At 54.1% G+C, this 25,313-nt stretch overlaps 9 protein-coding genes across 9 annotated transcripts; 7 read left to right on the plus strand and 2 right to left on the minus strand.

The window, feature by feature from the left end:
• Positions 1–502: 502 nt before the first annotated feature.
• PHYSODRAFT_300613 (hypothetical protein) lies at positions 503–1,006 on the plus strand (the record flags this gene model as incomplete). Its single annotated transcript, XM_009528353.1, has 1 exon — positions 503–1,006. One exon carries the CDS (start codon positions 503–505, stop codon positions 1,004–1,006), a length of 504 nt encoding a protein of 167 aa, XP_009526648.1.
• A 2,772-nt stretch (positions 1,007–3,778) lies between these two features.
• On the plus strand, positions 3,779–5,803 carry PHYSODRAFT_351226 (hypothetical protein; the record flags this gene model as incomplete). Its single annotated transcript, XM_009528354.1, has 1 exon — positions 3,779–5,803. The coding sequence occupies one exon, from the start codon at positions 3,779–3,781 to the stop codon at positions 5,558–5,560; it is 1,782 nt and encodes a 593-aa protein (XP_009526649.1). The 3' UTR covers positions 5,561–5,803.
• A 245-nt stretch (positions 5,804–6,048) lies between these two features.
• On the plus strand, positions 6,049–7,904 carry PHYSODRAFT_262518 (hypothetical protein; the record flags this gene model as incomplete). The annotated part of the gene is made up of 4 exons (XM_009528355.1): positions 6,049–7,310; positions 7,382–7,455; positions 7,519–7,629; positions 7,771–7,904. The coding sequence occupies 4 exons, from the start codon at positions 6,049–6,051 to the stop codon at positions 7,902–7,904; spliced, it is 1,581 nt and encodes a 526-aa protein (XP_009526650.1).
• A 2,857-nt stretch (positions 7,905–10,761) lies between these two features.
• Positions 10,762–10,995, plus strand: PHYSODRAFT_423987 (hypothetical protein; the record flags this gene model as incomplete). Its single annotated transcript, XM_009528356.1, has 1 exon — positions 10,762–10,995. A coding segment is annotated over one exon (234 nt), but the record flags the coding sequence as incomplete, so codon positions are not given.
• A 3,197-nt stretch (positions 10,996–14,192) lies between these two features.
• On the plus strand, positions 14,193–15,455 carry PHYSODRAFT_500599 (hypothetical protein; the record flags this gene model as incomplete). Its single annotated transcript, XM_009528357.1, has 2 exons — positions 14,193–14,826; positions 14,890–15,455. The coding sequence occupies 2 exons, from the start codon at positions 14,193–14,195 to the stop codon at positions 15,453–15,455; spliced, it is 1,200 nt and encodes a 399-aa protein (XP_009526652.1).
• Positions 15,456–16,696: 1,241 nt separating this feature from the next.
• Positions 16,697–17,620, plus strand: PHYSODRAFT_502885 (hypothetical protein; the record flags this gene model as incomplete). The annotated part of the gene is made up of 1 exon (XM_009528358.1): positions 16,697–17,620. One exon carries the CDS (start codon positions 16,697–16,699, stop codon positions 17,618–17,620), a length of 924 nt encoding a protein of 307 aa, XP_009526653.1.
• A 2,814-nt stretch (positions 17,621–20,434) lies between these two features.
• Positions 20,435–21,718, minus strand: PHYSODRAFT_262399 (hypothetical protein; the record flags this gene model as incomplete). Its single annotated transcript, XM_009528359.1, has 5 exons — positions 20,435–20,992; positions 21,062–21,150; positions 21,244–21,422; positions 21,484–21,581; positions 21,617–21,718. 5 exons carry the CDS (start codon positions 21,716–21,718, stop codon positions 20,435–20,437), a joined length of 1,026 nt encoding a protein of 341 aa, XP_009526654.1.
• Positions 21,719–22,097: 379 nt separating this feature from the next.
• PHYSODRAFT_499841 (hypothetical protein) lies at positions 22,098–24,576 on the plus strand (the record flags this gene model as incomplete). Its single annotated transcript, XM_009528360.1, has 3 exons — positions 22,098–23,056; positions 23,296–23,354; positions 24,191–24,576. The coding sequence occupies 3 exons, from the start codon at positions 22,098–22,100 to the stop codon at positions 24,574–24,576; spliced, it is 1,404 nt and encodes a 467-aa protein (XP_009526655.1).
• Positions 24,577–24,873: 297 nt separating this feature from the next.
• Positions 24,874–25,128, minus strand: PHYSODRAFT_499052 (hypothetical protein; the record flags this gene model as incomplete). Its single annotated transcript, XM_009528361.1, has 1 exon — positions 24,874–25,128. One exon carries the CDS (start codon positions 25,126–25,128, stop codon positions 24,874–24,876), a length of 255 nt encoding a protein of 84 aa, XP_009526656.1.
• Positions 25,129–25,313: the final 185 nt, after the last annotated feature.

A 25,313-nucleotide genomic window follows, 5' to 3' on the forward strand; every position in this document is an offset into this window, starting at 1 on the left:
CCCGAATTCGAGATAACATGGACATAACAAAAACATAGTCTATTCTCAAGAAAGCAATCCATGTTGCACTCAGTTATGGCTCTAGATATAGTCCTAGGTTTACGCTCAACCCAGCACACCAAAGCATATCTCTGTAGTATCTCTATTAAAATCATTAAAAGCCGTCCACGTTTATCTTGGAATTTCAGTTTAACATCCATTAGTTTTTATCTGCCTCCAATCAAAATTTTACATGTATTATATTTTGGCCCCGTCGGCGGACGAAAATATAATGGAATCCCAAAAAAAACTATCCGACATGTTTGATGCGAGAAAAAAGTTGCTAGATTATAGATATTTTTGGCGGCAAACAGAATGCAGTCATTCAATCTTAGTCTCCTCCGACACAGAGGACGAGGAGCTCCAACGGGGACCGAGTTGAGAAAGCGGACTACACAGATTGCTTTACACCAACATAACGACGAGAATTTTATAGACGCCAAGTCTGTTGTGCTACGCGATCATGGGGTGCTGCCCGTCGAAATGCCCGGGCACGACGCCCGGTAAGGAGTACGCGGCCACGACGACCGAGGTCGCGCCCATGTTTCCGTCTTCCGTGAGCGTGGAGCAAGTGGAGCCCAGCATGGACAACGCAGTGCAAGACATGCTCATGGATCGAGGCGACGGGAAGCCCCTGGACAAGTCGGACGACGGAGAACCGGCACCCGAAGACGACGCCGAGGCTGTGGTCTTCAAGTCGAAGGCTGCTGGTGGGGCTAACGCTGCAGCAGTTGAGCGCCGGCCAGAGGAGGTTGTGCATGTGCAGTCGCCTCCGTCGCCCCCGCCGTCGCCGCCGAGGAAGTCGTCGCGCAGTGCCGACGACATCCTGATATCGTCCACGTACCACCGCGTGCACAGCGCCGAGGTGGCGAAGCAGCAGGCCAAGCGCCAGGAGGAGCTGAGGCTCGAGGCCGAGCAGCGCGAGCGTGAGGTGCGCGAGTACAAGGCGTCCATGCAGCTCGCGTGAGCAGAGTCGCAGTTTGTACCTTAGTTGGTGTGAAGTGTTAAGTGTGTGTGTGTTTTGCTGGTCCGTTGAAGAGGTGATTTATTTATCAACGGAAGTTGTGGTGCTACGCCATGGTCACGTTGCCCCGATCGCTGTCCGGCGGGAAGTCTTCCCCCACCTCGTTCAGCACGATGTTGATGACCTAGTGGCCACGAGCTGCTCGCCTCGTTGCATTGTCGAGCCGCGGACATCATCGATCCCACCGTCGACGTGGCGCCGACAAGGACCGGGCAACGTTTTCTTCCGCCCCCATGCATTGCAGGCAAGTTGCATGCCACTCCTGCTTGCAGATCCGCTTTGAACCCCCGGCCGCAACCAGCCCCGCAGTCATGGAGAGCAGACCAGCGACGACGCGAAGCCCGCGACAGCGAGCGAGCCCCGCAGGCAGGCAGCAAGCACGGCAGACTCGCGACGAGATGAAGCTTCTGCTGCTCTCCCAGCTGCCGGCCACGCGTGGCCTTGGTGCTCCCCCAGGCACTCGCGTGAGCTAATGAAGGCGACTGCGCAAGCCGGGCCAGCGTCGCCAGAAGGCAGCACATCGTGATGGCATGTGGACGGAGCAGAGACCGGTCTGGCTTGGGTGCGCTCAATTGTCCAGTCTTGAGGGCTGCGCTCGACTTGGGGCTGCTCGCCGGCCGGACGCCACGCTGCCAGCGACTTGATAAAGCTGTCCAAGGCTGTAATGTGTGTTCTGTTCAGTGCGGGGTTCGACGCTGGTGATGGCTGCTGCAGACTCCCGTCATGCCGGTCGTAAGGCAGCTATTGCCTGCATACGACTGCCAGCCATCCTACTGGACTCCAGTCTGGAGGTGGGACCCAAATGCGACTATAGCGAGGATAGTGGGGCCAAGTCAAATCTGCAAAGCTGAAGCCGCTCCCACTCGCGCCCCGCGTGATGACTCGAGTGCGCGAGCCGCCTCCGCAAGCACGGCAGACAACGGCAACGCCGACATTGCCGAGAGCCCTTGGTCGAAGGCAAAGGAAGCGCATGCGAGAGCTTCACGCTGCCGTGGTTGAGCCCGGCGCAGCCGAGAAATTCGAACGGCGACCTGACGGCGGGCAAGGAGAGCTCGTGAAATCCAGCAGAGTCGCCGATATGTATCATCGGCGCCCGCCTTGAGGGAACCAGCTTGAAGTCGAGCGTACCGTAGCGGACAAGACCGCAGGGCAAAGAGTTTTGCGTACAAATCGCAGCGGAGCCGGCCGACGCGCGTGGCGGCGAGGTAAGGATCCTGCCTGCCGGCCTCGCAGGTGCGGCTGTCAAGTGAGTGAGAGCCCTGCTGTCTGCTGCGCCTATAGACCGAGCTGCTGCTGCCGTTGTCGGTCGCCGTTCGCGCCGGCGATGGCTTCGGCCGGCACTTGTCGACCAGCGCGATTGACGACGGCCTCTGTGTCACTGGATCCCACTATGCATTCGCTAGTTGGGGTCTGACTCTTTGGCCCACTTCGGTGACTACGGCCAACCGCTACGACACGCTCGGCACGCGCACTTGAAGTCGATGCCGCCGTCGAGCATTAGGCAAAGCCCCCCCGAGCGTTGAGCTGTAGCTGCGCCGCCTCCACCTGGGCACCGCCATGCCAGCGGCGGCCAGCGGCGACGATCACTCACGCAGCAAAAGCTTGCTGGGCGCGTAAAAGCCTGCTTCGAAATCACACGGTGGCCCTTCTACACGGGTTTCGCCCCGACAGTTGCTGCATACGGGGTCACTGTAGTCAACAATTCGAACCTTTTCCGGCACAAATTCTTCAACGTATCACGAGTCGGCGCCCCGGCCACGCCCGGGTACGACAGTGCCGGCCGCCTGCGCGCCGCAGACGTGGCACGAGACCCATTTCGGAGGACCCATTTCGGTGCCCCCCAGCGCTGCTGTCTGCAGCCTGCTCTCGTTGTCGTTCTCACAGCGCCAGCAGCAGCAACGACGACCTAAACAAATAATAGTACGGGCTGTATTGAGTTCCAAACGCTTGCCGACACCGTTTCAACATTCGTGAGACCGTGCGCTGAACCCCGCCGGGAATAAGATCGATGTCTCCGAACCGAATATTTTATCCGTAGCCGATACAGCGGCGACCTACCATTCTCAGCGCAGGCTGGACTCAAATATCAACCTCGCGGATCAAGGACGTCGAAACTCCGCATCCAAACCAGACGCGTTCTGGCGCCGCGCCAGATATTTTACAATCCGCGATGTACACAGTGGGCCCGGCCTTCGTGGTGAGATCCCACTGAAATGGGTCCGCGGCCTCTCAAAAAGGGGCCGTTTCGCGCCGACTATGCAAAGCCTCGCGCTGACTGCAGCATTTGGCCCCACGTCGGAAGGAAGGCCGCGGAGCCAGCAACGATCGCCGCCACTGCACTGCAGGGCTTTCCTGTCTGTCTGTCTGCCTGCCTGCCTCGGTTAGCTGCCTATAACGTAGAGTTGGTCACGGCGACGGCGTACGATTAGCTCAGGTCGCTGTTCTTCCGCAGCTGGAATTCTCTTGAAACGAGCAATTTGGTTCCCTATAGCGAGGGGAGATGCTGCCGGCGTGCGCACTCTCTCACGTCGCCACCCACTCTGGCGGACACAGCAGGGACCGCATTAGACACCCGCGGCAGCGAGTCTCGCTCGATCCGCCGAGTCTTCATTTCTCGTTTCCGCCCGCAGCGCAGAGTAGGCGCTCTACACTCCACTCTGCTCCGCTCAACTCCACTCTCGCGAGAGTCGCGTGGCCCACGTCGAAATCCCACCCATGGCCATCGGCATGACGCTCAACCAGCTGTACGCGCCGCCGTCCTCCTCCAGCAGCAGCAGCGCCGGCTCGAGCAGCGCGAGCGCCCCGCTCACCCCGCCACAAGGCCGCAGCCCCAAGGACGACGCCAAGACCGGGCTCCAGCTGCCGTCGCAGCCCCAACCGCAGATAGATCGCGTGTATCAGATGCCGCCATACTCGCAGCAGCCCTTCACCCCGGCGGGGTATCCTTCCACCTCCTCCTCCATGCAGCAGTACCAACCTTTGGCCAAGCCCGGCCCGAGTACGTCCGAGGACTACGCGGCCGACCCCATTCCCTTCGAGTACAGCCGCAAGTACCCGCGCGACGACGCGTCCTCGGGGCTGCAGCGGGGTGCAACGATTGTCACATCTACGAGCTACGCGGACTCGTACGGCTCGCACCCCGTGTACGCGCAGAGCCAGCAGCAGCAGCAACAGCAGCGACTGAGCCCCTACGCGCAGCAGCAGCCGCCCGCGCCGCAGTACCCGGAGCCGCGCAGCTTCCACCACGACCCGATGCAGCCGCAGTTCCCCACGCGGCCGGCCACCTCGCAGATGTACGCGCCCATGCCCGGCAGCATGCTGCCGCTGCCCAACCACCCGTTCCCGCCGCTGCTGGACGTGACCAAGAAGGAGATGGACGCGTACCCGCCGGCGCAGTACGCGGACGTGCGCGCGCCCATGACGTCCTCCTCGGGCACGATGCAGGAGGCCATGATCAAGGTCAAGACCCCGCTCAAGCTCAAGTACTGGCGCAACGGCCGCCGCAACCTGCAGTGCTTCCCGAGCTGCAAGGTCTTCGGCGACTACTCGGCCATCAAGATCGAGGACCTCAAGCAGCACGACTTCATGTGGGGCAAGTGCCGCGGCAGCCTCGTCACGGAGGTCACGCTCAACAGCAACGTGACGTTCGACGACCTGGTGCTGCTGGGCCGCGTGCACTCGCTCGAGAACATCCCCGTGGCCTTCGAGGAGGCCGTGATCCGCGAGTGCATGCTGGGCCGCACCATCGAGACGGACGAGATGGACGCCATGAAGGACCAGTGGATCACCGGCGAGCGGCTCCCGGACTTCGTGCAGCAGGACGGCAACGTGGCCTGCTTCGAGTTCAAGCCCAAGGTCTGGAAGTACACGGAGGACATGGCCCAGGGTAAGTGCAAGCGCCGCAACGTCAAGTACTACGTGCAGTTCGAGGCCTTCGTGCAGATGGTTGCCGGCGACCGCCGCTACTACGCGTGCATTGGGTCGGGTATGTCCACGTCCTTCGAGGTGGGCTCAAGTCGCGTGCTCGCGCGGCAGAAGCGCAAGGCGGCGACCAGCGCCGCCGACGCGGCCAAGAAGAACCCGCAGGGCGACATGGGGGTGCTGCAGCCGCAGCAGCTCATGGCGCACAACGGGAACCCGCTGATGCACAGCGTCATGGCCACGCACCCCATGTCCAACCCCATGTACGTGCAGCCGCCGCCGAGCTACTCGCAGCACCATGATGGCCAAACTCGAGGCTTACCCCCGACCTTTCCGCACCCGCAGGTGATGATGAACCAGATGCCTCCGCAGCAGCAAATGCCGCCGGAGATGCACTACCCGATGCCGCAGCAGCAGCAGCAGTTCCAGCCTCCCCCGATGCAGCAGCAACAACAGACCCAGCCGCAAGTTGGGGAGAAGCGCAAGATGAGCAGCGAGCGGCCGGCCTTCCCGACGGGCCGCGCCAGCAAGATGCTCAAGCCCATGAGTGGCGTCCCCCAGTCCGTGCCCATCTGAAGGACAAGTGGGTGAGGCGTGTTGTTGTGCGTGCGTCGACGTGGACGATCTCTATTTTTCCCAAGTTCCTTCCTATATGAGCGTGCCGTCCCCCTGCGCGCGCTGCCGGGTATGAAGCCCGCGCTCTGGGAGTAAGAGCGCGCGGTTGGGCAGCGCGTCGCAGCCAACCCTTACCAGCGGCCCCAACGTCGCTGTGTAGATATGATTTTTTGAGTGATGAAAGCCAAGCACCAGGTCCGCATGTAAGGACCCCAAGTCGTCAAATAAAAGTCTCGGTATTTATTGTCCATCAAATGCCCGCCATGTTCATGAGCAACCAAGCTAAGCTCAACGTTATCGTAGCTGCTCCCACAGCGGCCAGCACTTGAGTTTTTTCGTGGGAAGACGCGGTATCTTTTGGCTGCTCCGACGTTACACAGAGGCCAGTTGTGGCTTCACACGGTTTAGATCGGATCGGATCATCACGCCGGACAAGGTCTCGTATAAAGATGACGATCATGTTGGCGGTGGTGCTGCTCTTGGTGGTCGCCGCCGCTGTTGGCCAGGTGCGGGCCACGCCCGTGCGAGCGTTGGACGGCTTGGGCCACCCCGTGGCCTGGTGGGCCGTACTCAAGCTGCCGTCGCATGTGCAATCGCCTGATGGCCCCGAGGCGCGCGTGGTCCCGACGCCGTGCGACTGTCCGGCCCCGGACTGCAGCAACGTGCCGACGCGGGGCTGGCCGGCGCTGGAGACGCGGGCCACGGGGCTCTGCTACCTCTACGCGGACTCGAAGCATCCGCAGTTCCGACACTTCCGGGACGTGGGCTTCGACTGCCTGGGCCAAGGGGGGAACGACCCACTGAGCCAGACGCTCAAGCAGAAGGAGGCGGGCGCCGAGTACTGGGCGTTGTTCAACGACCAGCTCAATGGCGTCGCTGGCGATTTCCATCCAAACAAGACCAAGGACGTTGAAGAAGGCAAGCGCGTGTGTGGAGGGGGCGACATATTCAGCGCCCACGCTAAGGGAGCGGTGGCATTTCAAGGCGATGGCAGCGGCGGCTTCTTCCTGCAGACGTCGACCCCCAACTTCCCCGATCCAACGCATAACGACTCCTTTGTGAGACTTGGCTGCCAGGCTGATAACAACGTGCAGTTCGCTCAGCACATGATGGCCATGTCAATTGGGGATAGTGAACTAGTTGAGCTGGGCACGAAGCTGCAGCTTGCGAGGTTGTGCTCGGGCAACTTCTTCCGGGACGAATCACTGCGGGATCTACTGGCGAGTGTCAGTTTGTTCGAGGATGGACCGAAGCAGGAGAACACGAGCGCCTCGGCCTTTTACCATGCGCTGCTGGACCCGGATCTACCGGAGCAACAAACGTCAGACCCGATGAAGGCCGAGTTTCGCCTCAAATTGTTGGACGGTTCTACTGAAGCACAGAAGAAGAGTCGAGTGTTTGAGCCGTTGGCAGAGAACCAGCAGCTTCAAGAATTTGTCGACGATGGAACACGAGCTGAACAGGATGTGTTGGTGCTGGTCAAGTGTCCACGAGCTGCTGTGCCTCCGTGGGCGTTGGTGGCTGAAATGCTGGATTCCGATGTTAGTGTGGCGTCGTGGTGGGACGGGAGCTACGGCATCCCCACTATTTGTGCGGGGGATGTCTTCACCAACTCGCCGAATGAGTTTTGCCTAAACGACCCACCGACGGGCGTGGAGTTGAATGCGGACGGGTCTGCTCCGTACAACATCGAGAACCTTATGCAAGCCACGTACGTATCCCGTAAATTAGTAGTGTTGGTGAGGGTCACACGTGGCTAATTGCTTGTTTTTGGTGTTGTAGATGGTGGATGAGCGACGGGAGTGCAAATTTGACGTGGCAACTCGTTGGAGGAAGGGTCCCTGATGGCAATCATGGTGAGATACGAGGAATAGTATTTTTTGTCGTTTGCATGGCTGACTTTCTTGTGTTGCATGCAGCCAAGTGGGGGCTCACAACACCTCGGTTTGGCCACGTGAATACCTCGAACGCTTACGTGACGTTCGGTGACCTCAACATGGAGGGCTTCCCGTGCTCCAAGGCATGCAATGGTTCACAAGCAGGCCGTGGCGGCAGCTTCTTTTCGCTGATGCAGCCAAGTTTGCACTCAAGTCTGGTGGATTCCGTCATTTCCGGGGCCTGCCTCTGTTCCCCCCGTCCTATTGATGAAGGTGCTTTATCTAGTGATCCAGTACTTCCGACGTTTGAGGAGCTCCGCATGTGCCATCGAGGCTGCATCAAGAAAATTGAGGAGCATCTGGAACCATCTCAGTTGCCAGCGTTGAGTGCCAACGCGTCGTCCTTCTGGTCGGTGGGTCTGAGTTGAATCGAATCGAATCGGATTGATCGAATCTTGGTCTGAGCGTCAATTAACAAAATGTCTATACCACCGAATTCCACAAGTAATAAGTATTATCCTGGGAGGACAGTTAGAAGAGCTGTATGGACAGCCTCACAGATTAATTCGTCGAAAAAAAGTTGCTTGTACCTCAGGCAACATTTAAACATCATCTCGCCACACCATACTCACACAATCGTACACCATATCTACACAAATATAGCCATATTGGCATCCCGACTGGTACCACACAAAGCCAATTGACAATGAAATGAGGACAGCGTTAGCGACAAGAGAATGCAGGATGACCAATCAGCCTACAACTACACTGTATTCCATAGTTCCTAGTTACTGACGGATAACTGAGGATGTCTTACGTCCACGTAGCTGAGCTCTTGGCTTCAAATTAAACCTGTCCGCCTGGATCTCGGGCAGCCTCGCTGGCATTAGATCATTGGCTCCATATAAAAATGGTGGTCGGCGCTGTAAACGCTTACGTCCTTAGCTCTTGGCCTACAAACTATAAAATCTGCCCGGTAGGCAGCTTCGCCGGCAGTAGATAGTTGGCTCCATATAAAAAAGGAAAATTCCGGAATATGAACTCAAAATGAATATGAACTCAAAATGAATATGAACTCAAAATGAAATTTTGTGCAAAAGGTGATACAAGGCTTTGTGCCAAGTGCATTTGAAACAATTGGCGGGAACCCGGGTACCCATCGGGACCCCGGTTTCCCCAAAACTACCGGTACCCATGTATGATCAAATGTATTGGAGTGTTGTTCTATGACCTACGTTGAACGTAGCTTAAGCTCGGTAGAGAAACGGAAGGTGAATTCGTCTTTGCTCCCGTCCTGTGTCTCTCATGAAAATCCAGACTCTTGCCTGGTACAGCGGTAGAGGGCTTTCCGGCCACATTGTACAGTAAGGTGGACTTTGACATGGTAAGGTACGTTATTCAGGTCACTCAGTACCGGTGACAGATTAGTGGGAACTCTTTCATCGAGTTTGATGGTTTAACTTGCCCCAACGGTACCGATATGGTGGCCGAAAATTAAATAAATAATTCGCGATTTGGTCGGTATCATTTGCGGGAACCCGGGTTTCCGCCAATGGTTTCATTTGGCCACCGATAGCGGCCAGCACCTGAATGCCATGCACGTCGCTGAATGCACCAATTGTGTCAGTATAGCTCTGGGTAAACGCGAAGGCGGTGCCGGTGTAGGCATTGCCCTCTGCTGATAGTTGTTCTGGTGGAGTACGGTCGCCTTCTGTGTCGCTTAAGCGACACTGCCCACGCTGCATAAAGCATCGCCGACGGCTTCGATGCCTTACTCCCCATGTCGCCGCTGAAGGCAACAATGTCGTGGCCCAATGCCCTAACAAATGCTGCTGAACCTGAAATATGTGCTCTCGACACAAATCCTTCTATCACCTTTTGCACAAATTTTAATATTGAGTCACCTTCCTGTAATTTCCATAAGAAAAATGATGGTAGGCGCTGCAAATGAGGGGCATAGCCCCTCATTTGCTACTTGCATGCGAACATAGTACGTAACCACTGTTTGGTACTGCTAGTGCGTGTATTGATGGTTGTTGTTTTGGATTTGGCTTAGCTTTGTAGTGGCGCCAAAACACTCGACCACTCAGTAGGCGAAGTATTAGCACAAGACTTGGCTACTTCGTAGCCAAAGAAGACATCTATTAGTTTCTTGAAAGTGTGCCAGTATGGAAAATATAGTTGTACTCGAGTTAGTAAAATCGAGCTAACGTTAGATACAACCGAGCAGACTTTTTGGAATTTAAAGTAGTCCTCCCAGCCTAACGCAACGCACCCTTGTATATATTGTCCCTACTTCCAGGCGGAACCCACACTATGTTATTCGTTTTTTGCTACCTAGCCATTCAAATTCAAGCGTAAAGTCTGCATCTACAAAATGAAAACAACATTTTTCGTTAAAACACACCCAACTGCTTCGTACTATCACCGAATGCTGACCTAAAGTGTTGAAGCTCGTACTTCAGCAAGTTCAGCATTTCAACGAAAAGTACCGGGGCTACCTCCGTTTCAAGTACACATGCAAGCTAGTACAGCGGAGAATACGAGAACTTGCCCTTTAAAACTGCGTCTAGGACGAGCAACGATCCCATTTCCAAGACTGTGAACACTAGAACACCCACGGCAGCACTTGGTCCCCAATTGCCTGCACCACCACCAAGAAAGAAGACGATATTCGGCAGGTGCTCGAGTACCGATGTAAACCACAAATGCTAACGGTACAATGCAGTCACGTACTCGACGCGAGCGAGATATTTGCAGCGGAATAGCAGTTGTAAACCCTGTCGAACCGAGTCAACAAGCGAAAATACACATGACATTTATAACTGGTTTCACACGTCAAGCGAGGCAGGTCCGTCGAGCTATGGAGTGTTGTAGCCACGAGTGGAGTTCATCTTAATGCAGTGGACGGCTAGGTTTCCTCCTCGACCTGGTTGGTCAGCTTCTACTTTGTATTGGCGTACACTCGTCGAGTTGTAACCAGCCTTGAATCGATTATTAATGAAGAAATACGCCAGTGGAAATCCCAATGATGTTGGTTCTTGTGGACGAGCTGATGGTGCGCGTAAGATTGCGTGAAGTTTCTGATGATCGCGTGGTATGAAGGGAGTACATGTACAAACGGTATTGGGTTCCCAGCACGAGATAGCGGATGGATTCTGTTGTAAGTTTAGTATCAGTGATTCTGTATCGCGAATCGAGTAGACGACGGTTCCAGAGCCTACACATTCTTCATTTTCCTTAGCGCTGCACACACCAAAACCGTTGTCAAGTACCCGACCAAGAATGCGATCCGCTTTCCTTCTAGCCATCGTCACGCTCGCCTCGTTCAGCGTCATCTCGACTGCTGCTATCCAGAATGAGCCAACGACCCCAGTCCCTGCAACGAAGCTGCGTACCATTACCGACGTCCCAACCCCGCCCCAGACACCAGGACTTGCAGATGGAAAACGTCGTCTGGGCATCTTCGACTTCCTTTTCCCCAAGAGCACCCCCGCGCCGCCGCGGACGCCTCACCCGGTCAGCGACGAGAAAGGTCCGTTGGGCAAGGACGGTGGCGTCGACATCTACGAAGGCGTTTGGGGGTTCTAAGTTCTGCCTTTCGTATCACTCGCCTGAAGCCATTAAGTCGGTTTTGTCTTAAGTCGAGCTTGAGGCATCCGACCCAAGTCGCCCGGTTGGGGGGCACATTTCCCATGCATTTGGTATTCAAGCAATACCAGTAGCACCGAGTTTTTGTCGTTGGATTATTTTATCGCTTCTTCTTCTTCTTCTATTTTTTTCCTATAAATCATTTTTAGGAAGGACAAGTGTCTTTCGTATAGGTCTTGGCTAACCAGGTCAGGAGGGTACCGTTTGCTGGTAATGGTGTACTGTACGGCAACTATTTTGGGGAATGTTTCGAAGCAAAATCTAATGTTTTTTTTCCTTGGGTCCCTCACCATAAACTTTATTTAGCTGTCTCGACTCACCATTTCTTGAAAATATGTGCAAGATGGCTGAGCTGGAAGTGTGGGCACAAACTGTGAACGCTACGTCTCCCCAGGTGAAGAGTCTTTCGCGACAAAAGTCACCGCATATTCCACTCATGAGGCGTATCACAAGGAAATGGAACGACATTCAAGTTGAACGCCAGGGCGCGTACTCCATCGAGCGCTTGGAAAGCCTCAACCTGTATTGCAAAACCACTTCCCGGCGTCGAACAGTGTTGGTCTGCCTACTCTCCCCAGTGCCTGCCTTGTTGACAGCTCTGTTGGTAGAATCGTTGCCGCTGCGACCGCCCTCGGACGGGTGGAGGGCCAAATGGGTCTTTTGGCTGCGTTTGCTCTCGGTTCAACTGACTCTGGGCTTCATCGTGAACTCTCAAATGATGCGATTCATCCCCGGTCTCAACTTCACAATCGGTAAAAGAATAACGGTAGCTGTGGGGGCCAGCACCTCATTCATTGGGACGTGTCTGATTGCTGCCAGCACGATTGGGTTCCCAGTGCCGCTCATGATGCAGTTTGCGCCGATCCCCATTGGGATATTTACGCCGCTTATGAATTTTCTAGTCTTGGGCCCCGTCCACTTTGACAAGGATTCGCCATTGAAACCACATGCCGACCGGTACAACCGGTCCTTCCTGTCGTTTTTGTTCTTTGCAGCGCGTTCCCCGCCTACAAACTGCTGTTCAACGCATTCCGGTCGGATATCGAGGTGTTGCAGTCGTTATTTTGCCAATATGGAAGTTCGCAGTCAAACGCTTCGCTGTGAGCTGTACACGCGAGCTGGAAGACGTCATGCCGCTGCTAGTGGCCTTATTGGTGGATTTCTTGAGTACGTTGCTCATATCGGCGTGCATGTCGACGACAAGGTCCGTATCCTTGATGCTGCTCTTCATCGCAGTGAACATCCTCCAATCGCTACTTGAATTCCGAGCCATGAGAGCGAATGGGAAAGCGCTCTTGAAGCGACTGGACGAGCGAAAAACTCTCAAACACTTATCCGGACGAAACTCGATACATCGGAAGCTACCAATTTACTGCTGATTATTCTCGACGCTGTACAGAACTCAACTTCGCTTCCACCAAAATCCCTGGAGAGAGTTCGACTGTGGGCGTGTTTAGCGTATCCACTCTCGGCAGACAAACTGGAACACCTTCATACGCTTGATGCTTTGAATGTATTTAGGAGTAACTATGATGCAAGCATCAACAACTATGCTCTCGATGACAAGAATACCAACGCATGCGAAGTGCCTCAATTACTCTATTGACTGCAGTCGCGGTCGATGATACAATGACAGACTCGCAATCAGAAGCAAGTGCTAAACAATCTGCAACGCGGCACAACCAAAGGTCGAAGAAAATTGTTCTTCAAGGCGTGCAGCTGGCTCTAGTCCAGTACGTTGAGTCGATAACCCCCATTGTGTTCTTCATCTACAAGTCCGTATTGGAGCTACTGCCGAACGTCGTGGTAGCTGGGGACATGGTGTCGATTGCGAACATTTCGCTATTTGCGGTGCTGGAAGTTGGGCTTTTGATTTCGTTCAGCACGTTCCTGCGGCACAGGTTCAGGTTCTCTTCGCTGTATCAGCTGGCGTTTGTGCTGGAAACGGAGTTTTATCCCGTTCAAGCGATTCTTTTTGCCTTGATTCTCAATGTGCTGCAGTACGAGCTGGAGCATCTCGGTCAGTATCCCCATCATCACAGACCGCTTCGGATGTTTGTTTAACATTTGTTTTTTTCTGTAGGCGCTGAATTTACTCTTCAATTTGAATGGCTCCACCGTCCGGATCCCTAATCTGTTAAGAACTACCGGTAGCGTTTGGGCTTGACACGGAGGTTTTTCGTCGTGGGGATGGTGTTATTCGTGTTCATTCATGTTGTATCATGTTGCAATACGAGTTGGGATATTTCGGTCGGTATGCTCCCTCGCACTTTGGCATCGCTTATTTTTACGGGTTATATCATTTTATCACCTACGAATGTACTACATAAGAATAAGGCATAGTTATTTTCATGTCGTACTGCATAAGAATAAGGCATAGTCATTTTCATGTCGTCCGCTTCACTTCTTGAAACCTCACACGCAAGATGGCAGAAGTGGAGGTGTGGGGACAAGCCCCAAATGGTGCATCGCTAGTCAAGACGCTCTCACAGCAGACGCCACGACCAAAATCCTCACTTCGGAGACGTCTTGGCAAGAAATGGAACGCTATCCAGGTCGAAAGCCAGGGCGCATACTCGGTCGAACGCCTCGAGAGTATCGACTTGTACTGCATCACCACGTCCCGCACTCGCGTCGTGTTACTCTGCGTGTTGTCTCCCGTCCCGGCGTTACTGGCGGCTTTGGTGGTGGAGAGCTTTCCGCTTCACTCACCGACAGAAGGGTGGGCTGCGAATTGGGTCTTCTGGCTGCGGTTGATTGTCGCCCAAAGCACAATTGGTACTGCTGTGAACTCAAAGGTGGCGAGGCTGATACCAGGCCTTGAGTTTCCAGTTTGGAAGCGAGTAGTAATGGCGTTGGGGGCGACGGTCGCGCTAGTTGCTACTTGTCTTCTTGCTGCGAGCCAGATCGGATTCCCACTCCCATTTATGATGCAGTTCTCAGCTATTCCGATTGGAATTTACTCGACGCTAGCGACTCGGCTGGGGCTTGGATCCGTGTTGTTTGCGAAGGATTCACCCTTGAAGTCGCACGCCGACCGGTAAAACCGCTTCTTTGGCTCATTCATGCTACTTTGCGGCGTGTTCCCTGTGTACAAGGTGTTGTACGACTTTATCCCCGTGGCGTATCAGGGCGTTGCAGTTATCATTCTGCCGGTCTGGAAGTTTGCAGCGCGGCACTTGATTGTGCGAAGTACACGGGACCTTGAAGATGTCATGCCCGTGCTGGTGACTCTGTCGGTGGATTTCTTGAGCACCATCTTCATTTCAGTGTGCATGTCGTCGACAAAGTCCATGTCGCTGATGTTTCTATTCGTCGCAGCGAATATTGGACTATCTTTGCTGGAATTCCGAGCCATGAGTACAAACGGGAAACCGCTTCTCAAGCTACTGGGCGAGCGAAGAAACTCCCAATCATTTACAGCATCGCCGTCCGGGGCTCTACGGATTCAAAAGAAGTCGAACGTATCCGGTAGTACCAACCTTCTCAAGATCATCCTCAATGTTGCCGAGGACTCCGCGTCATCCCCGCCAAAATCACTGGAAAAGGTTTGCTTATGGGCGTGCCTTCCTTACCCCCTCACGTCAGAGAAACTCGAACTGCTTTCTGCTCTTGATTCGTCAGGTGTGTACAGAGGTAGCCGAGGCCCAACTAGCAGAAAGAAGAACCAAGAACAGAAGAATCAACGAAGCACGCAACGTTCTGAACATCCACGGGTACGAAGTGTATCGATCGCTCCAATTGCAGGAAACTCCGGTGAAGTCGCAGCAATAAGCTCACCACCGGACGCAATTGTCGAACATGGGACCACACCGAGGTTCAGCCAAAGATCGAGGAAAATTGTGGTTCAAGGTGTGCAACTGCTATTTCACTCGGAAATCGTGGTTCTTGTTCAATACGTTGAGTGCATCGTGTCCATCCTTTTCTTGATATCTAAGTCGGTGCTGGAGCAAATGCCGAACGTGGTGTACTACCCCGGCTGTGCTGGCAACTGGGACTTGGAATCAGTTGTGAATATTTCGGTGTTTGCGGTGATGGAAATTGCGTTATTGCTCTGTTTCAACTCGTTCCTGCGTCACCGATTTGGCTTTTCTCCCTTTTATCAGCTGGCGTTTGTGCTCGAGACGGAGGTGCACGTGGTTCAAGCGATCCTTTTCATATTCACTCTAGTCGTATTGCAGTACGAGCTGGAGCATTTCGGTACGTTTGCGCGTTGGGGAAGTATGCCCGGGAAGGTTGCGTGTCCTCATTTAGTTGCGATACCGTTTTTTTTTGTTTTGCGCTGCTGTAGGTGCAGATTTTACACTTTGCTTCGTGTGGCTCCGTGACAAGTAGCTGTAGGTAGACAAAAAGCACTTCAACCTACCACTATTTTTCCGGGTGCTCTTATTACTTCGAAGTAATTGCATAAATGCATGCACAAATGATTCGGCGTTGATTGGAAATCAATAACTGATTATCGCAATATTTCTGAAGCATTATTCAGCAGAGTAAAACTAATCAGATTACCGTCTTACCCCGCATAAAGCGCCTAGATGTAGTAATAAAAAATCTGGTGCCAAAACCCCAACATGTAAACCCCCATTATAACGCAGAGTCTAATACAAGGACGCCCTCGATGAAAGGGTTTGGTAGCATTAACTCACAACCAATGCCTATACATTTACCCTAATGTAAAGTAATACTCACCTACAAACCAACCATTCCTGATGCCAGCAACGCTTGCTTGCTCCAACGCCCTCACTTTTCAACTCACTCTCCGAAGCAACACTACTACCAGCTCAAGCACTCAGCCCACTATGCCAAGCTCGCGTCGCAGCTACAGCATCACAGAAAAGCTGTCCATTCTGGCTGAATACGAAGCCGGTGTCGAGGGAAGCGGGTTTCACGCAGTTAGTCTACGCCACGGCGTCGCTGCCAGCACCATTCGAGGGTGGTGGCAGCATCGAGAGAAACTGAGGGCTGCGTCGCGCAACCGACAAGTCGCGACTCGCACGGCACGACGGCTCACCGGAGGTGGCAGAAGACCTGCCAACAGCGAGCTTGAGGCACGGCTGTATGAGTGGGTCATTAGCCGAAACCGAAAAGGCCTGCGGGTGAAGGACTCACACATCTGCCTTCAAGCACGCAACATCCACCGCTAGCTACATGGTGAAGACGGTGTCGGGTTTGAGGCGTCCTCCGGATGGCTTGCTCGGTTCAAGGCTCGTCGAAACCTGGTATCGCGCCGCCAGACCACGTCGCGCTCGTTGCCTGCTGACGCACCGGACGTTTGCCGCCTGTTCATTCAGAGTGTCCATCATCTGATTGCCACGGCATCCAGCCCAAGAACATCATTAACATGGATCAGGTACCTCGTTGCTTCGAGACCGAGCCCAAGGCAACGATAACTACGCGAGGTTCGCGTGAGGTCCTGCTGCGCAAAGGCGGATCCAGTCACAAGTGGTTCACCGCAACTTTTGCGATCACGGCGGAAGGGGAGTTTCTGAAGCCTCATCTACTTTTCTCGAAGCTGAAAAACAAGCCGAAGTGCCCTCCCGGCGTCCTGGTAGATGTGAACCGGACGGGGATGTGGAATGATGACCTGCTTCTCGCTCATGCCGAGGCTGTCATCGGTTCGCGCAAGGAAACACAGCTCTATCGTGGGCCGGTGCATTACCTGATCGACTCCTACGGCTGCCACGTCAAGCTGGCAGACTCCAAGCGACTGGAGCGCTACAACATTTTTGTCGTGCTGGTCCCACCCAACCTCACCAACATGCTGCAGCCACTTGATGTTGCTGTTAACCGCAGCTATCAAGAATACTACCGCTCAAAGTATGACGCGTATATCAGCGAAGCTCTCCGTGACCCCATGCTGCAGACGAAAGCTGGAAACCCAAAGGTCCCGCGATACGACGCGGTGGCGCGGTGGACCCTTGATTGGGTTGCCTCGAAGGACCCCGCGGAGGTGAAGAAGGCGTTCGGCCTGTGTGGAATAGTGGCGAAGGAACGCTTCAGCATGGATCGGCTGCACGCTCCACTGAAAGCCATACTCAGCTCCGACTTCAACATGCATGCATGGCACACAGCCTACCAGCACCTGGTGAACGACGACTCAGAGCGTGAGCTGGTACGTGTGTTTGCCCCGGACTGGTACATTCCAGACAACGAGAGGAGGAGTCTGTTCTGCTGGCTGTCTTTCAGTCTCGATATGTCCGTGCCCGAGTACGCCGAAGCGCTTACGACCTACATGGCTACCCTCGTGGACTTGACCGGACTGCTGGACGACGAGTACCTGGTCTCTGTAAGGAAAGGACTGATGGCCCCGGGTGAGCTCGAGATCTACGCGGCGTCGAAAATGCACGGGTGGAACATCACCCTCAAGACTGTTGACGAAGGCAGCCGCCTCACCTCCAGCTTTGTCTATGCTGCGGAGAACGCTACTAAGGATGTTGTGCTTGTGCGCGGCGATGGGTATTTCGCTGTTGAGATTGACGGATACCTGTTGTAGGTAGACACAGAGCTAAATCAATACTGCATTGATTCATACAAAAAGACATGTTAGTTTCTGATTATTGTGGGCGATTGAAATTGACAAGCGTTGGACATACCTTTCTGTGCGGGGAATTAACGATTGACTCGCGACATACCCTCTTCCCATAACGGGCCCTCAATTGACACGAACCGGGATCGAACTATGGACCTGCGGTTTGCCAATCCATGCTTGTACCGGTTGAGCCGTCAGCACATTGCAATTTCGCACGACTCCAGTCATATTTATCGCCTCAAAACTATGTTTGGTGCCATTGAGGTGGCCCGCCTTCAAGGTTGTAGGATTTGTTCGTAGCATACCGCCTAGGCGGTTTAAACGAATATTACGCTCACTGGGTGCTATATTTTATTTGTGCGCCTATGCGCACTATGCGGGGTAAGACAGTAGTTGTTTGGCTGCAATGTCGTCCAGCTCACCGCGTAAATCGCCACAACTTCCAGTGCTTATCATACGATAATAAGAGTGTGTCGCCGAAGAGAGACGCTCAGAAGCTAAAAGTGATGTAAAGAGTTTCTTTGTTTGCAAAGCTTAACCCTAGTGGACGCCTACCATATATGCATTAACGGGCTGTCATAGTTGCAGCAAGTATGCCTGGCATACTCGGCGCATAAATCTCCCGGGGCCCAGATCTGGTGTCAACACACCGCCCTACTCATAGATATATGTCGTGTAGCCATCATAAAGGTTTGACTTGCGATTTGTATAGTTTATGCTGACCATCACTCCTACATATGTAAACTTCACTATGTGGGCTTTTCGCGTATCATATACCTTCCGACGGATCGAAACGACGGTCATTTGCGAATTTGCCTCCGACAGCAGCAAGTCGACAGCAGAGCTCCGCTTCGAAAGGTGTGGTTGCTTGTAGCCAAAGGACTGTTGCCGGTGATCACGAGGACTCACCTGTTGTGTGCGTGCAGGCTATGGTGCGCCTCACCCATTCCGCTGCTCACTGGCAACTTCGCTGCGTCTTCGACACGTCCAGCGAGGACGAAAACACGCCGCCCAACGTCCAGGCAAGCCCGCAGTGCACCCAAGGCAGCAAGCGCAGCGAGCAGCCCGCCAGAGACTGCGCCAGCTCCACTGGCACCGCGACTCCTCCATGGATGCCGCAGGAGAAGTGCCAGCGCCGCTCCAAGGCAGTGACGAATCGACCGCCAAGCCCGGAGGCAACACCCCCACCTGCGTCGCCGCCGCCGACAACCCGTCGTCGTGCCAATTTTGCTGGAGACGCCACCAACGTCGCCGGCGCGCCCCATACCACGCAAGGCGCTTCAGCCCCGCCAAGAAGGACGTCGTGCGCGGCGTGAGGCTGCTGCGCCGTACAGCCGTCGCCTGTCGGTGCCTCAGCGCCCGGATCGACCCGCCGTCGACCCACGTGGATCGATGAGCGCCAGCTCGGATGTGGTGCGCCGCTCGCCACCGCAAGCACAGCGGCCACGTGATCAGTTCGTGCCAGCTCGGTGGCCATATCACGTGGCCCACCTCCGCGAGCAGTTCAATCCATTGGCGACGGTCTTTCCGGCGGTGCCACACTTCGGGTGGTGCGACTGCCCGTCACCGTGCCGCGTGGACGCCTGCCGCAACTCGCGCATGCACCTGTATTGCAACATTAATTGTTGCCCCTACAGAGACCTCTGTGGGAACGCGCTGGGCGAGTCGAACAAGATCTACCTGGGGAAGATGTGCGCACAAAGACGCTCGGAGTGGTCGCCGCTGAGTCCATTGAAGCTGGAAAAGTCCTCGGTCAATACCTCGGCGAGATGGAGCACGTCAGCGCTTCTCGCGCGAATTAACCGCGCAACAACGGGTATCGTTTGGTGATGAAGATGCAGCCAGAGAGGCCCACGTACCCCGTCCGTGTGGCGATCAATGCAGAGAGCATGGGCGGCCTCATGCGATTCGTAAAGCCCTCTTGCGAGGCTCTGGCGAAGTTTGTTGAGGTCTCCACCGGACGCCGCACCACCGTTGTCGTGGCGAGCACGGAAGACATTCGTCAGGGTCGAGAGGTGACGGTCGTTTATGGCGACGACCTGTGGTTCGTCTGCCGATGCGGATCGGACAGATGCCGCCATCGCCATCTCCAAGATGCTCAAGATCCGTAAGGGCGCGAAGGAGAAAGGAAGCCAGAAGAGCGAGAAAGACAAAGGCGCGTGCAAGGCGATAGGTGTGTTGATATTTGTATAGGTGCGTAATGTGAACAAATGAAGATTGCATTGATGAAAAGAGTTCGAGTCTCCTTTGGCTGACGTCGGCTGAGTTGCATCTACGTTGCAGGCCGACGTGAGTGCATGTAGCTCGCGCATGTACTTCGTGCCTACAGCGTTGTGTTGAAGCTCGTTCGGCTCACGCCGATTTTCGCACCCATCGACGAGAAGGCACATCGCAGTAAGCCCGCGCCAGAGTTCGCGTCTAATGACGAGATAGGCTCACTTGAGCGAGGCTAGCCATTCACATTGAATTTGTAGTTGTTCGTCACTTACTGCTAAGCCTTTAAATCGAATGTGTTGTTCATTATCATGTCGCAAGCTCATTGCAGTGTTCGATTCTCAGTCATCACATTCTAGTCAATTGTAGCAATCACGATCAGCAAATACAGTTCATGCAGAAGGCGGTTGATGACAACGCAGATAGCGAAAGCGCTCAACTCATCTTCGGAGAGAAACATATTGATCGCGCCTTACAGAGTCAACATCAGCTAAGGCACAATACGATGACAAAGAGAAATGTATTGTTCACATCTTACAAACACAAACATCATGAGCTAGGCTCCTACTCGCTTGACGGCGGCAGCTCCATTTCGCCCGAGAACGTCGGTCGAATCTGCGAGATTCCGACCGTGCGCACACGGTAGTTAGCCATTCTGAACACGTTGCTGATTCTGCACCCGCGGATGTTGGGGTCGTACGGCAGGGGGAGGTTGAGGTGGCTGTACACCTTCTGTATGCTGCCTATGCCCCATTCAGCCGCCTGCCGTACAGAAGTGATTGCATTGTGGAGCGTTCGCGCGGAGCTCCTGAGCGACGGCCGAATTCTCTCCAGGTCGCCGTCTTTGAGAGGCGTCAGGATGCGTCCCACCATGGCAGTCGAGCATGGAAAAGCGGAGTCCGGCACCACATTCATACGCGTATCTGGGCAGTACGCGGGGTCGAGCAACTTGGCGCGGAAGCCAAGCGAGGTGTCCAAGTCGTTCCACGACCCGGGACAATTGTGCTTACTCCAAATGATACAGCCGTCGGCGGCAAAGCAGATCGTGCCAGTCACGAACACGGTGTGAAGCCACCCGTTGTACATGGCATTTTGCAGATCCGCATTCGACGGCTGCTGGACCTACAGTGCAGTATTTGTTAGCGTGTAGCATTCTTAGCAAAGCAAATATTGATTTCAAATGAAACTTACCCGGAAGTTCTTTCCATCAATAAACCCAAAGGTGTGTTTGAGAAGTGGTTCGCGAGCCTCCACCAGCTTCGCCAACTCGGCTTGGCGAGCTGGGGACGGCCACGAGATCCGTGCGGGGGCCTATCCGCTTAGCGCCTGCGCCAGTGCTTCCTCGGCGCGCGCAAGCGTCCTCGACAGCGTACTTGGCGGGACCCCAAACAGCATGCAAAGGGAGCTTTGCTCCATCGAGCCGACATAGAAGCAGAGCACGAGGCCGAGCACCTGGTGGTGGTGCTTCCGCTTGGTTGGACGCCCGCGTGTCGTGTGGCGCGGAATGTAGTAGAAGCGGCTAAACCGCTGCAGGAGCTGGTTGAAAGCCGACCTACAGCATTGCATGTCAGATAGAGAATAGCAGCATGGTAAACAGTTAATATGGATCGCACCTGGTCCAACTTGTCGTGTTCAGGAAGTTCACGTCGCTGCCGTACTTGTATACCATCATCCAGGCGGGGTATCCAGGCACTGGGTGGTCAGGTAGTGCCTGCTGCGCATAGCGATCTTCCAAGCCTCCCCCACCAGGGCGCGGTACACCTCTCTGCGAGCGTCATGCAGCTCCTCGTCTTGCTCGAGGAAGGTGCTGGCGAGCACCAGCAGCGCATCGGCGTCCTCTGCGTGCATCCTCGTGTCCGACGCGCGCCAAATTCAAAAGTGGCGAAATCTAGAAGCTTCCTGACGTAAGTGATGTCCATGGCAAAGTGACGGGTACATTCTAATTGCCTGCTGTTATTGCCTGATTCAGGGCACTTCAACACGGACACAGATGCTCGATGTAAGGCATTTGTGGTAGATGCTTGTAGCGATATGCCAACATATATCTTTTTAAGGCCTGACATACCTTCTGCAACTATGACAGCCCGTTAATGTATATATGGTAGGCGTCCAGTGGCTTCTATTAGCGTTTGCGTGTTACCACAAGAACAGCTGCTGCTGCATAAATCTCTATTTAGCTGCCCTGGTGTTGCCCTCCCACGTACCACTACTTACAATCTAACGCAAGATGGCTGAAGTGGAGGTGTGGGAACAAGTGTTAAATGCTGCATCGCCATCATGGCAGGCATCACGACCAAGACGATCAATCCGCCGACGGCTGGAGGACAAGTGGAAAAGCATCCAAGTTGAAAGTCAGGACGCGTACTCTATCGAGCGCCTCGAGAGTCTCAACTTGTACTGCACCACCACATCCACCAGTCGTGTCATATTACTATGCGTGCTGACGCCGGTCCCAGCATTGCTGGCAGCTTTGGTGTTGCAGAGCTTTCCCCTTCGCCCACCGACAGAAGGGTTGGTTGCGAATTGGGTCTTCTGGCTGCGGTTGTTCATTACCCACAGTATGATTGGTGTTGTGGAAAACTCAAGCATGACCAGACTGATACCAGGACTCGTATACCCGGTTTGGAAGCGGATAGCGGTAGCTTTGGTGACGAACGTCGCGTTTGTTGCGACGTGCCTTCTTGCAGCAAGCCAGATCGGATTCCCACTGCCATTTATGATGCAATTTGGCGTTGTTCCGATTGGAATTTTCTCAGCCCTAGCGACTCGGCTGGGGCTTGGCCCAGTGTTGTTTGCAAAGGATTCACCCTTGAAGTCTCAAGCCGACCGCTATAACCGCTTCTTTGGCTCATTCATGGTTCTTTGCGGTGTGTTTCCAGTCTACAAGGTGCTGTATGACCTGATACCAGTGACATATCGGGGTGTCATCGTGGTCCTTCTGCCAGCGTGGAAGTTTGCAGCGAAACATTTCATGGTGCGCAGTACACGGGATTTCGAAGACGTCATGCCAGTGCTGGTTACACTTGCCGTGGATTTCTTATGTACAATCTTTATTTCGGTGTGCATGTCGTCTACGCAGTCAATATCCTCGATGTTGCTTTTCGTCGCAGTCAATATTGGGCAATCTCTACTGGAATTCCGTGCAATGAGTGCAAACGGGAAAGCTCTTCGCGAGCTACTAGACGAGTGAAGAAATTCTCAATTATTGACATCATCAATGGCCGGGGCTCTATTTATTCAAAAGAAGTCCGACACATCCGATATTAGCAACCTATCCAGGTGATTCTCGCCGCTACGGAGAACTCCACCACATTGCCACCGAAATCGCTGGAAAAGGTCCGATTGTGGGCGTGCTTGCCTTATACACTTACGCCAGAAAAACGCGAACGTATCCGCGCTCTTGATTCATCAGGTGTGTACCGAAGTCGAGACGACCCAACTAGCAGAGTGAAGAACCAAGAACAGAATCAACTGAGCACACGACGTTCTGAACGGGTACGAAGTGCATCGATTGCTCCATGTAACTCTGGTAAGACCGCAGCACTTAGTTCACAGCCGAACACAATTGCTGAACTACACCTTTGTGCGGCCTACTTCGTACCAACGTGCACTCAAATCCGAAAGTCGCAAAATTCATATTGCAAATTTCTAGTTAGCAACTTCAATTACGCATTCAAAGATGGAATTACGGCAATCAAAGTTGGACCAGAGGTCCAAGATCTCCATGGCTACGTAAGCTGGCGTGCTGTGCTCGCGCCAAAAGCAAGGGCGCGCGCACTATAGCCGACGCCGTCCGAGGGGAGCTCACTTCGCAATTCGCCTTCTTCTTCGCAGATGTCCCTCCAAGGCCGCGTTACTCGCCACACCGTCCTCGAGAAGCAGCGTCCTAAAATCCCGCATTAAGCGAGACTTGGCTCTGGGTCGCCACGCAATCTACGATCGCTCGCGTGAGCCAGACAGCAACGGTGAGATCCTCTCCATCTCGGAACGCCAGATGCACATCCTGGAGCGCGCCGCGACCGCTAACATGAACGTGATGACCCCAGCGCTGGTGGCCAGCATGGAGCTGCACTGTCGCGACTTCGCCACCAAGGCGGCGAACAACGAGGACATGGTGTACGGCATGTAACAGGGCTCGTCGGACAAGTAGTAGTAGCCTACTGTACGAATTTGATTGCCGTAATTCCATCTTTGAATGCATAATTGAAGTTGCTAACTAGAAATTTGCAATATGAATTTTGCGACTTTCGGATTTGATTGCACGTTGGTACGAAGTAGGCCGCGTAGGGTCCACACCAGGGCACAGCCAGAGATCGAAAGAAATTGTGGCTCAAGGCGTGCAGCTCCTGTTTCATTCCGAGCTTGTGGCTCTTGTCCAATACGTTGAATGCATCGTGCCTATCATTTTCTTGATATACAAGTCGGTGCTGGAACAAATGCCGAACGTTATGTTCTACCCCGGTGATGCTGGCAACTGGGACATGGAATCGTTTGTAAATATCTCGGTGTTTGCGGTGATGGAGATTGCGCTGTTGCTATGCTTCAACACGTTCCTGCGCCACCGATTTGGATTTTTTCCGTTTTATCTGCTGGGGTTTGTGCTCGAGACGGAGGTGTGCATCGTCCAAGCGATCCTTTTCGTCTTTGTTCTGGTCATATTACAGTACGAACTGGAGCATTTTGGTCAGTTGACTATCGCCATTTAGATTTTCTGCTGTCAGTTTAACACTCGATTCGTTTTGTGTCTCCAGGTGCCGACTTTACTCTTCGTTTCGAGTGGCTTCGCAGCAAATAGTTCGACAGCATCCCCCCTCCCAAACTTTTTGGGCGGATTGGGACGCAGAACTAAGTGTGAACATTGGGTGAAAACCTTTCGTCCGCTCGTTTTTTCACTTTACCCAAGAATCCCAAGACAAGGGAAAGCTGCTGGTGTAAAGCAAAACATGTCGCTGTATTTAGGTGTTGCCATCTTTCTCTTCCTTAAAAGTTGCAGTTGCCGTTTGTTACTTGGAGGCCGAGATGTAGAGCACGTTGTTGCCGCGGATGAAGCAGTCGCCGTACTGCGCCTTGAGCTGCCCGTTCGAGTACTCCTGCGTCTGCTCCATGGCGATGTTCATGAAGCCGTCGAGGCAGGCCAGCACGCCCTTGTACTCCACGCCGTTGTTGAGCTTGACGTCCACGGGGCGGCCCAGCACGCCCTTGAGGAAGTCGGACGGCGTCTTCTTGGTGCTCGCTTGCTCTTGCTGCTGGTTCGCCATCCTAATTCGCTAAATGGGAGCGGAACGTGTGATTGGTGTAAACTACGCTTTAGATACGCGTTTTATTACGCTTTAGTCACTTTGATGCTGCGCGTAAAGCGTTATTTTGAGAAATGGATCAGTTGCAGCGAGAGTATCTGCGCGGCGCCAGGCGGAAGGCCCAACCTGCGGGCTATTTCGACGCG

This window comes from Phytophthora sojae, assembly GCF_000149755.1.
Source record: "Phytophthora sojae unplaced genomic scaffold PHYSOscaffold_4, whole genome shotgun sequence".
Taxonomy (NCBI): domain Eukaryota; phylum Oomycota; class Peronosporomycetes; order Peronosporales; family Peronosporaceae; genus Phytophthora; species Phytophthora sojae.